At 44.9% G+C, this 12,402-nt stretch overlaps 1 protein-coding gene across 1 annotated transcript in view; it reads left to right on the forward strand.

Annotated features, from left to right (window-relative positions):
• Nucleotides 1-251: 251 nt before the first annotated feature.
• Nucleotides 252-12,402, forward strand: part of ARHGEF28 (Rho guanine nucleotide exchange factor 28) — a 130,773-nt gene continuing 118,622 nt past the window's right edge. Inside the window, exon 1 of the mRNA XM_021716157.1 lies at nt 252-404. Coding sequence (XP_021571832.1) covers nt 320-404 — 85 coding nt within the window. The 5' untranslated portion in view covers nt 252-319. The remainder of the gene's footprint in view (nt 405-12,402) is intronic.

Consider the following 12,402-nt stretch of genomic DNA (forward strand, 5'->3'; position numbering starts at 1 on the left):
ATGATTCATGTGCTCCCTGTGACCTTTTGGGTAAGTGGACTGCGATGTTTCAGCGAGACTCTCGACTCCCCCCTCTGTCTCTTTTTGCTTCCCTGGTGTGGCTTTAATATTTACAGCCTCCTTGTCGGTCTACATGCCTGAACGCCTGAAGGAAGCAAAACATTGACTGCCTCTCCCTCCCGTGCTCTGGAGCTGTTTCATCCAGCCTCATTCCTTCCTTTGACATCACGCGGGAGGCTCGCCTCCTGGCTGGGTCGCCTGGACTGAGTTCTTCCTGCGTCTCTCCTGTTTAATCTGTTCATTTCACCAAAACAAAAAGATGGATTCTGACTCCGACTCACCTTTTAACTACTCGTGGCCTTCCTTTCCCAAAATGAAGATTCGGCGAAGGGCGTCCAAACAAGGTAGATTACAGTGTTTTTCTCTCCCTAGAGCCAAACAGAATCTTCATGTTCTTACCTTTCTTTTCCTGTTTCTTTGGCCGACTGTTTTCTGGTGAAGTTCATGTTTATACATGTCTTTATAGAACTCCCAATACATAGACACTTTACGTGTAGATTTCTGAGGCAAGCCTGCTCCTTCTTCCTGTGTTCCTTTCACTTTGAGTCTATCCTTGTGTTACTGGGTATGTGCAGTTCTCTTTTAAAAAATGAGAATTTAGTGCAAGGTACATGTTTTGGATTCACTTGATCAGAGTTACCTTGGCGTTACCTTGACAATAAAGAGTCCTGTTGATTTAAACATGTCCAGTCTTTGTGGGATTGGCAGAGAACTACACATGTGTTTGATACCGAGTTTCTGCTTTTGTCTTCAAGAGTGTTTTAATTTTAAAAAATAGATTGTACCTAAGAAAACAGTTTTCTGTTTTATGCTATTTTATTGATTGTATAGATGTGATAAAGAAATGATTTAAATAAAAATAATTTCAACACGAAAGCCTTTATGTCTCCAGGGTATACCAGGGGATATAGTCATATATTTAAAAAATTATTAAAAATAATTATCAGCTGGGTGTGGAGACTCCTGCCTGTAATCCCAGCACTATGGAAGGCCAAGATGAAAGAATTGCCTGAGCCTAGGAGTTTGAGACCAGCCTGGGCAATATGGTGAGACTTTGTCTCTATAATAAATCAAAAAATTAGCCAGGCGTGATGGCGCGCGCCTATAGTCCCAGCTACTTGAAATGCCAAGGGAGAGCCTGAGCTCAGCAGGTCAAGGCTGCAGTGGCTGTGATGATGCCAGAGTGAGACTCCAATTCATTAATGGTAATAATAATGATGTATGTAAAATCATTGACTGCCAAAGGAAGAAAAGTCATTTATCTGTAGCCTGATTAATAATGATTAATAACGGGGCAGGTTGACATTGCTCATTCCTGTTATTTGCAGCCCACTCTTGTAGCGTGGGCCGTGGAAACCCAGTGCAGGCTGGTGTTCAAGGGCAGGGTGGGTGTATTGAGAAGCTCCTGCACTATCTTTGGCTGAACTTAGTAGGTGGTGACTGTTGCCCTCTGAGATTTAACGAAGCAAGGAAGGCAGCAAGTATCCCTTCCTCTCCCTTGTCTTATGCAGGAATTTACAAGGTTATGTTTTTAATTCAAAGAGAAAAGGAACAGTTTCATGACCTTCCATGACGAAAAGGTGTTTCTGGAGCAGTCGTCTCTTCAGCATTGTCGCTTGGGAGCTGGCGTGTTCTCTTAGAGCAGTGACTTACTGTGCCACCCTGTACTTTTCTCAGAGAAGGATGAACTCTAGTGCTTGTCAGCATTACCTGGTTAGCTTTAAGGATCTTATTCCTTCTTTCTGAAATAAAATAGAAGTGTTTGCTTGCTTGTTCACTCTTTGGCTGGAGACAAGGCCAACCTCAGGAATAAGATGAGACCATCTAGGGGTAGTAGAAAGCCTCAACTTGGGCACATTTCCGATGTTGCTTCAGATTCTGTCCTTGGGGCCTTTAATAGTTTGTATTCAACATACTATTTTCCTGTCATTCTGCTTTAGAAATTAATTTCTAATTTTTTTTTACCTAAGAAGATTGTTTTTGCTATTGTACTGATTTTATAGATTCTATAAGAAAGGAACTTAAACTTTTTTTTTCAACATGAGGCTAGGTGTGGTTGTGTACACCTGTAGTTCCAGCTTCTTGGGAGGCTGAGGCAGGAATATTGCTTGAACCCAGAAGTTCGAGGCTGCAGTGAGCTACGATCACACCATTGCACTCCAGCCTGGGTAACAGAATAAGATCCTGTCTAAAAAAAAAAAAATTCTTACATACACGTAGTAAATTTAAGGAAAAAAAGACTTTTAGTTTACTTCTGAGAGGGGAGATACACTAAGTCTCAAATACTTCGAGTGAATATTATTAGTTCTGGTACACTGAGAGCTTCTTGAGGGCAGGTACCTTTCTGTGAGATGACCAAATCTCTGTGCTCATTCTAACCCTATTGAGTTTAGGGAGTAATCTGCTTTATTTATTTTTGTATTTAGATTGTCCGACTGACTGACTGGATACTTGTGTTGCTGGGGGCCTGGGAGGCTCGCGGCCTGGAGAGACATGGGATTAATGACGAGGAGGCCAGGAGAGACCCCTGAGAGGCCGCGGAGTTGTAGGGAATGCATTCATCGTGCTCTCGTTTTCAGTCCAAAGTTGGAGCATGGCCAGTCGAGCCACAACAGAAAGTCATGACTTAGCTATGTATAAATTAAACCCAATTCAAGTGAAAGCAGGTACCCGGGATATGAAAATGATGAACTGCTTGCCACTGATAAACAAAAGACCAGTGAACTTACGATTAGTAGCAGAGAGTTGGGGGTTGTGAGACCATATCCGATGCTTCTTTTTTTTTATTAGGTGAGGCAACATAGTTGGAAGAGGGGGTATGGTCACGCTGTAATGTTAGCTGGGCAGAGTTCCAGAGTCATAGACCCTTAGGTCAAAAGAGCTTTAGAGATGACCTGGTTCAGTCCCTTTGTTTGACAGATTAGGACTATAAGACCCAAAGAGGTGACATGAGGAAACATTATTGTTCAGTTAGTATTTCTAGGGTGCCAGGCACTGTCCTGGAGGGTGAGGTGAAATAGTGACCCTGACAGATGCTGTCTCTGCTTAGAGGGATCTCCACACTGGGACTATCTCACCGGACCAGGACATGCCACCTCCATATCGGGGAGAAATACCAAGAAGCCTGATAGTTCAGCCCAAAGGCCAGTCAGTGAACTATGGTTTCTTGTCTCTTACAGGATGATATAGGTACTTGAGCCAGCGTCCACAACTAAGGTGGCTTGAGTTTCTTCTTCCTTCTCCCTTTTCTTCTAATCATCATCAACATTACTCTCAGATGTAGGTTCCAGTCACCCGGGAAATCATCCGCAGGTTTTGAGGGCTTGGAATTTCAGACTTATTGGCAAACTTCTCTTGAATTTGTTCACACATATTCTCTTTTATTCTCTCTTATTCTTTCTCTGCCCTGACTCCCCTTATCAGTATTCTCTTTGTTTTAATACGCCCTCCTGTCCTTGTTGTCTCTGTTCTTTGATAGGCCACCAAGACAGTTATACATACTGGCTTGTTTGTGAACATTTAGAGAAAAGTAGTAAGAGGAAATTTACATTAGTAGAAACCTACCAATACCCATATTCCAACTATAAAGTGTGTCTAGTACTTTCTTATCCTCATGCCTTCAGAGAGAAGAGAAAAGGCTGTAACGTCCAAGCAGTGCCTTTGGAAATGACCGTTGTCTGGGGTGGGGACGGAAGAGACATGATCAAAGCAGTTAAAACCAAGCTGCCCAAAATGAACCCCTGGGGTTCTCAAAAGTTGGCCTGTTCATTTCACAGCCAGCCCCAGGACAGGGTGCACTGGGAGCCTAGTGGTTAATGATTAGAGTGGACCGAATCTACTACCGTTATGCTTCAAGGGCTCCAGGAATGCCTGGATTTTTGTTTTGTTGTTTTCAGTAGAAGATTCCACCAAGAAATATAATGTTTATTAATCAAATATTTTAAAAATATGTAGAGATTGGACCTCACCTAAGAGTCTCATAATTTTCATTTAATCTTCAAAATGCATACTTTATTATGAATCATTGGGCCCTGGGAAATGCTGGACGGTTCTTCTCTTTATGCCTTTTATCCACTTAGGCAACTTCTCTCATTCTCCTGCCTCTCTGATGGCCCACAGTACATGTGTTCCTTTTGCTGGTACAAAACCAGCCTACAGTTGCCCAAAAAGGCAGTGGATATTAGAAAGCTTGACAACCTTGGAGAGCTTAGATGGCACCAAATTTTTTGAAGTCATAATCAAAATAAGTACTGTTTATGTGGTATTATTGATTGTAACTACCGTTCACTAAGCTATAGTAAGTGCTTCACATTAGGATTTCTGATTCTCAAAATAACTCTGTAATACAGATATTATCTCTGTTTTATAGGTAAAGAGACTGAGACTTAGAGAGTTGTAAAGTTATTCACAGGCCAGACGTAGTGGCTCACTCCTGTAATCCCAGCACTTTAGGAAGCTGAGGCAGGAGGATTGCTTAAGGTCAGGAGTTCAAGATCAGCCTAGGCAACATAGTCAGAGCCTGTCTTTAAAAAAAAAAAAAATTAGCCTCCTGAGGCAGGAGGATTTCTTGAACTCAGGAGTTTGAGACTGCAGTGAGCTACGATCATGCCACTGAATTCCAGCCTGGGCAACAGAGCCAGACCCAACTTTTAAAAATAAAGAGTTATTTCCATAGCCATACCAGAAAATGGAGGCAGTGGTAACCAGGGTAGAATAAAGGAGAAAGAATGAAAGAATGGTTATGAATGAAGTGTTTTTCATAGGTGTTGTCTCATAAGAGACTTGTATTTTAGATGTGATTGCCATCTTCATTTATGAGCTGGGGACTCGGAGGCTCAGGGAGGGGACATGAATTGCCCATGGTCAATAAATGGCACATTGAGAGAGGCAGCATGGAGATGAGCATCAGGACACTACTGTTTTGGCCTTTTCATGAGCTCATTTCGTGTTCGGAGGAAAGGTAGCTAACCGGAAAAACAGTCATGGACAGTAAGTGTCTAAAGGTGTGGTGACATTTCAGAAGTTTTAGCGATGATTTTTAAATGTGAGATCCTTTTATCTCATGGACTTACTTGTTTTTTTCTCCTTTTCATGAAGCTTCATTGATTATACACATGCATGTAGGTGTGTGTGTATATTCAGTCTAGAAGGTCCCCGAGGTATCCCGGAATACCATGGGAGGAGTAAGCCACGGCAGAAATCCTTATTAAGGAAGAGAAACATTTTCCTAAAGGTGACGTAACCTGCTAAGATTTCTTTGGCTCTCAGTGAGGAGAGTGTTCAACCTCCGACAGAGCAGTCTCCACTCCAGACTCTGCCGAGAGGCCTACCTTTGTCCCCAGAGAAGAGGCCCACTGCAAATCCATCGCCAGACAACGCAGCTGCATACCCCTCATAGTTCCCTCTAGTTAAACAGATACTTGGCAAAATTTTGGGAAGTTATATTTTTTTCTTTCTTTGTGGCTAGCTCAGATTCTTGGGCAAGGGATCTTTCTCCGTTAATCTCTGTGGGTGGATGGGAGGCTGCATGATAATTTATCATCCTCTTGTGCCGGGCACTCCTCCCCATCACTCCTTATTTTGGGGATATACCAGCGGTCGTTTATTCAGGTACGTTAATTTAGGTAGAAAATGATGAAGTCCCATGGGACAAATGACTGTTTAAGTTCAAGGCAAAGAGACTAATTGAAGATCCAGGCATCACTAAAGGGGTATCATTTCAATAGCCTATGGGGCACTTGTGGGGTCTGAACAGGCAGAATGTTCCCTCGAAGCAAATGGGCAGAGTCAGACGTACATAGAAGGTCTCCAAGAGACAGAAAATAGCCTAGTCTTGTGGATTGCTGCTTGACAGGGATATGGTGCTAAATGTTGTGACGATGAGTTTTGTCTGCTCAGCATCTTCCCTTTACCGAACAGCTCTCATGCTCTTTAGCGGGTGACTGCTCCATCGTTGTGGCCATGGGTAATGCTGCTGCCAACTTCTCATATGGCCTTGTCTTCCTGGGTGTGGCGAGACGTGCATCCCACCCACTGGGCGAGTCACTCAACTCCTCCCACCTGGCTACAATGATTGGCCCAGAGTAGGCACATGACCCAAATGTAGCCAATCAGAATCCTTCCTTGGGATTTTTCAAACTGGAGCTTGGAGGGAGATGTTTCCTTCTGGGGTGGCAGGATTGGAGTGGAAACCATTAGCGGGGAGAAAGAAACAGTCTGTAGTAGAACGAGATGCTAGACATATATAAAGATGAGTGACAGGGTCCTGCCTGGTCCCTGTTGCTGTCTAGGTTCTTGTATCTCAAAGCTTGGATGTTCGATGACTTTCATTCTGTGAGCCACTCTCAAATGCCTTCAGTAAGCCTCCTCCCTCCCTCTTTTATTTTTGTTCTAGCAAATTCATGTGAGTATTTCTCCCACTTCCAACTATGAATCTCCAACTTGTCCTACAAGGTACAGCATGAGGGTCCCCTTTCCAGGAGGTCTTCCCTAAATTCCCTCAGAGTTTAGCATTATATCTTTTGTGCCACTCTGCCTTGTGAATATTTTTATAATAGCCCTTCTTGTTGCTGCATCACAGCTATTATTTAACATCTATGCCCTACAACCCTGAATTCCTTGAAGACAGAGACTGGCTGACCTGTTCTCCCATCTTCAGCACCTGGATCACAGAAAGTAGGCAGGAATTATCAAAAGTATACTCTGTTTTGCCCACACTACACCTGGAGGCAGTGACCTATAATCAGGTGGTCATCACGAAGTCCTGCCTTACAGGAAGTGGGTGGGTCGTGGTGGGAAGGGTGAGTTTTAGTCCAACATAGAAAATTTGGTCTGATGCAATCATGTCAGCAGTCATTCTTGATAACTGCTCAGTGTTTTACGTAAATATTCAGGGTCTCAGATTTCTTCCCCCTATGCCCCCTGCCAAGCTGGTGTTGAATGTGATTTCCTAGTGAGGGTGGAGGGCAGCTGGTGCTAGGGACGGGGAACCCCAAGCCTTGAATCCACACAATGCCTTCTGGGTCCTCCTGGGCTCTGCTGTGGCTTTTACTGGCCCGTGCTCTCTTCCGAGGCATGACCGCTTTATTACTGGCTGTTCCGGCGTCCATGACCAGGGGCTGTGGCTGAGATGCTGGTGCTAGTAAGGACCTGGCCATCTTCCTTCTGGCCTCACGCTGGCTTTTACATGACAGAAACCTTGGAATCTCCATCCCAGCCCAGACGCTTCCCCCAGAAACATCTGCCCTAGCGTCTCTTCCTTTGCACTATGGTGGGCTCCTATGGGCTGTGGGCGCACAGCTCAGCTTCTTCGGTTCTGCTTGGAGTCTTGTGAGATCTTGAGGATCCCGTTCCTACTCTTTGGGCAGCTGAGAGCAGGGCAGGAAAACTGAACCTGGCCCTCCTGCCTGACCTTGCTCTCCCACCTGGTATGCCTGGTCGGGCTTGTCCTCATGATGGTGTGTGTGTTGGAGGGCGGGAGGACCTGCAAGGTGAGCTCCCCCAGACCCACAATGAAAGCAAGAAAAACCCACCTACCTCCACTGTAGCCCCCAACATAGCGTACGCTGTTCCCGCTCATAGGGAAATCACTTGTCTCATCAGTTTGATTTCTGGTACTCCTGAGAGCGGAAAGCCCTGGTTATGAATGCTAACGAATCTCATACCCACCTTCCTGCATCCTTACCTCTCCAGAGGTGTCCCAGAGCTGCTTAGGATAATGGAGCGGGATTCGGGGGTTAAGTAGAGTGTGTCAACTGGAAGAAGCACAGAGCAATTTGGAGGAATGCCAGGCAGCACTTGGCCTTCGGCATTCATTCATCCACTCATTTATTCGTTCATTCAGCGTGTTTTTGTTGAAGACACATTAAAACATGAGTGAGAGAATTTCCATTTCCACTGCTCTTTTGCTAGCACAATTTTTTGTTTATTACTTTCGAGGTTATTGGGGGGAGCAAAAACACATGTGGCTCTAAAGGTGGGCACTGGAGAAATCAAAGCTCCTTGTGACTTTGAAATGAATGAAATCATTTTTGTATGCCACTGTCTCTCCGTAAGATTAGGCAGGACTTGATTGTTCTTAGAGTTCATCGTGATGATGACATTTGGGGACCTCTTCTAAGTTTGTTTATGTTTTCAGAGCCACGTGAAATGGTCTCTTCAAAGTTCTGCCACTGTATTTGAGATCTTTCAGTCTGTCCTGATGTTTGTATAATGCTGGGTTTTTTCCCCTCAGTTTGCTTGAGGCCTTGGGGAACTGCATCAGGAAGGAGGGGAATTGTTGATTAAATCTGAGCACACTGAAGTCCACACACCACACATGACTATCTACTTGATTGCTTGGGGAAAGCCAGGGCAAGAAAAAGTTACATACACATTCAAGAGTCCTTTTGCAAACATAAACACATGTACTCTTGAAGGCCACTTTGTGCTACTACAGTTAGGAATAAGGCTTGGAAAGATTTGGGGGAAATTGTTGTTTTTGTTTTCAGAGGACTGTGTTTTCTCTGCCCCTCCCTACCTCCCTCTGTCTCTCTTGTGTATTATGAGGGAAAGGCTTGTTTTCCTCTCCAATAATTTTGATAATTAGATTTTTTAAAACAGTAGAATAGGAATTTTTTAAGGATCTGGTCTCAGAGAGCCAAAGTGTTCTTATTATTTAGGAGGGGTTTAAGTTGTGTTCTTGCAAGAGAGAGGGCTGGAAAAAAACAGCTGTCACTCCTGCACCTCTGAAGTCTGCTATAGCTCTGTCCCTAGCTGTTGCTGAGAGGCCTGTTCTCCCCCCAGGGCTCACTTTTCTTGTTAAAGAATCCCAAGAAGGTGAGATACATTCTGAGTGCGAATTGGGTATTTGGGTTGATGTCAGAGACTATCTCATTTGGTAGACAGAGGTTCCCTGCATTCTCTCAGACATATCTTAGTTCAGACTAAAATCTACAGAGTCACTTCAGCTTGCAGGAAATTCCTGGGCTGAGAATAATTTTGGAATTTGGATGGATCTTCTCTGCAACCTCGGGTCCAACTCAAGAGAGTGAGACTGAGAGCCTTCCAGGCTGAGACTAAGATCAGGAAAACCCTAAGAGAACCTTAGAGGAAAAACAGAGGAGGGCATGAGTCTCAAAAGGTTCCCTTTCATTGTGCAGGGGGTTTTTTTTATTGTTATTTTTTTCCTTTCTTCTGGGTCACACTCACCCGTGGTGAAGAGGGCTTTTTATAAATTTCAGAAGTTGGCAAAGGTCCCTTGGAATTTGGGGATGTAGGAGACAGTGCATTGCAGTGGGTGGGGTTTGGCTCTGTGTTTGTGTCCTGGTTCAATCGCTTAATAACCTGGGCGGGTTCAGCACCTTCCCTGGCCCTTGCTTTCTTATGATAATGCCTCATGGAGTTATGGAGAGTGAGGTTGGCAGATGGTTAAAACAATTCTCTGTGCTCTTGGGTACAACATTTCCAGTTAATACATTTACGTAGTATTATCTGATGTGGTCGACTTACTGATTGCCTCCTATTTTGCATGAAGTTAGACAGCTGTTCTTTTGCATCAGAGGCACATTAAAAGATGACTTGTTTTTTCGTCTTATTTTAGATACAAAGGTGGTTATTCCTAAAAATCTAGAAATTAAAGATAGTAAAGAGCTGAAAATAAAAACCAAGTGTACTCCATCACCAAGAATTAATTAAAATCATGGTTTATCTTTCCAGTCTTTTCTCCTGAGTATCTTGAATGTTGTTGTGTTTTAGACAAAATGAAATGATCTATTTACCGTTTTGGTAATGTTTTCTCAGAAAGACTCACACTATCATATCCTAGCAGCAAATAGCCAGGGTGAATAACACAGACCAGGGGAGGAGGCAGACATGCGAGGTGTAAGTCACACTGTAACACATTAATGAAACCTCTTAATAGGAAAATACCAGACATTGCTCGAATACCATTTTCTTTGGTTCAAAATAGAATACTCAGTAATCCCAATTATTAAAATAAAATACTTGTAACTGCATAGCAGAGTGCCAACAGAGAGCTGCCATTTATTAGTTGTATGACCTTGGGAAGTTACTTAAATTGCAATGCAGTTTCCTTATCTGCCAAATGGAAGGAAAATGGAAGTAATACATAATCAGTTCAAGGGTTGTTTGGGGGATGAGATCAGTTAATATATATTAATCATACAGTACCTGGATCAGAGTAAGCCCTATATTTATGTTGGCGATCCTAGTAATAGTATCCGGAACAATTACTTTGTAGGTAGCAAGTGCTGAATAGATTCTAACTCTTGTAGTATCTCATATTTTGCTTCTGCCTCCTCACTTTTTTCCTAATCATCTTCCCAGTACCTTTACTTTGCAGATCCATTCCATTATTCCTTTAGCAGAAGGGTAGCCTTGCTGACATTTTAAATAAAGGAAGTAAGCAGTAATATTCTTAGGTCACTGCTACCAGAGGGCACAAAGGATGCATGGCATTGTACAGTTCTATGCAAGCTGTTTGTGACTCAGATTCCCAACCAGGATAACCAGGAAGTTATTTGTTATTTATTCTCCCTCAAGGAGCAAGATAAAACTTGCTTTTTTTTTTTGAGTCAGGGTCTCACTCTCTGGCCCAGGCTGGAGTGCAGTGGCATCATCATGATACTCATGGCTCCTGGCAGCCTCTACCTCCTGGGCTTAGGTGGTCCTTCCGCCTCAGCAGATAGCACTCTTACCACCAGAGTGTGGTCGATGACATAGGACTAAATACAGAGGCAACAGACAGGAAGAGATCAGAGAAGGAAAGCCTCTTGACTACGTCACAGACCTCGTGGGGAACAGACAGCAATGACGGTAATGAGGGATGTTCTTAAGAGTTGTTGGTGGAGGCTGGAGGCCCTGGACTGAACCCTCGAAAGGACCCAGGAGACCGCAGAGTGCTCAGCCATCTGCAGACACTCGGCAAATGTTGCAAAAAAATGAATACATGGATGAATGAAAGAAGTAAGAAAGTGATGCTCCCATCACAACTTGGAGTGTACCAAGAACAGCAAGGCCAGACAAGAACCTCCAGAAATCTGAGAAAACGTTACCAGACTTGAAGAGGCTCTTCTTAAGTTGTACCCGGTACAAGGTTTCGGTTCTGTTCTTCATGAGAAATAATTCATTCCTCCAGTGGATATTTACTGAGTATCTAGTACATGCCTGGCATGGTTCTAGACACTGGGCATACAGTGAGCCAAACATTCAAAGTTGCTATTCTAATGGAGCTTACATTCTAGTGGGGGGAATCAAGCCATATATGATAAGCAAATAAATCCATAACATGCTAGGTGTTGCTAAGCGAGGAAATAAAGCAGGGCATGGCGGCTGCCATTTTACACATAATGGTCAGGGCGAGCCTCCTTGACAACATTTGAGCAGAGACTTTAAGACAGCGAGGAAGCGAGTCATCTGGGTCTCCAGGGGAAGAGCCATGCTGGCAGAGGGAGCATCAAGTGCAAAGGGCCTGCGGTATAGAACAGCAAGGAGGCTGGTATGTCTGGAGTAGGGTAGTCGACAGGGCTTCAGAGAGGCTGGGTGAGTGGGAGAAGGGACGGGTTACGGGAGGCGCTGTAGGCGGTGGTCAAGTTTGGCGTTCGCTCAGAACGAGAGGGAAGCCATTGGAGAGTTTTGCAGAGGTGTGATGTCATCGACTTCCTTTGTGAAAGGACTGCTTGTCCTTGTGGTGAAGAGCGGGCTGTGGAGGGCCACGTGTGAAGCAGGGAGACCCGTCGGAGCCCCTTGCCAGAGCTGACAGAGAAGGGGGTGTCTGGCCTGGGGTAGCAGTGGAGATGGGGAGGAGAGGCCCGATCCTAAATCTAGCTGTAGAAGAGAACGGTCAGGGCAGCTCCTCGGAGTTGACTGGGAGGAGCCGCTGGGTGTGGGAGGGGAGATGGAGGGTTCCGTTTTGGACCTGTTGTGCGTGGCCTGGCTGCCGGATGGCGAGGTGGAGACAGACAGAGGATGGCTGTGACTCAGGGCAGAGGTGTGGACTAGAGATGGACATTCAAGAGTCATCCACGTATGAGGGTGTGTGATGCCACGCTGTCAGATGACCCAGGGCGTGAGTGGGCGGGCGGGAGGCGGGGGAGGCAGGGGGACTTGAGGACTGGCCTGCAGCAGTGCAACCTGGCCGGATCCAGGAGATGAGGAGGCCCGTCATGGGCACGGAGAGGGAAGGGTCAGTGAGGCAGGAGTGGACCTTGAGAGAGCGGTGTCTTTTGGACTAATGACAAGAAGGGGTCCATCATTGGGTCAAGTGCTGCTGTAGGTCGCAGAAGTGCGACTGAGCACTGGCCATACCTCCACTGTATTGGGCCGGCTCGGCGGCTCAGCCTG

This window comes from Carlito syrichta, unplaced genomic scaffold (assembly GCF_000164805.1).
Source record: "Carlito syrichta isolate Samal-C Ts95f unplaced genomic scaffold, Tarsius_syrichta-2.0.1 Scaffold308202, whole genome shotgun sequence".
Lineage (NCBI taxonomy): Eukaryota > Metazoa > Chordata > Mammalia > Primates > Tarsiidae > Carlito > Carlito syrichta.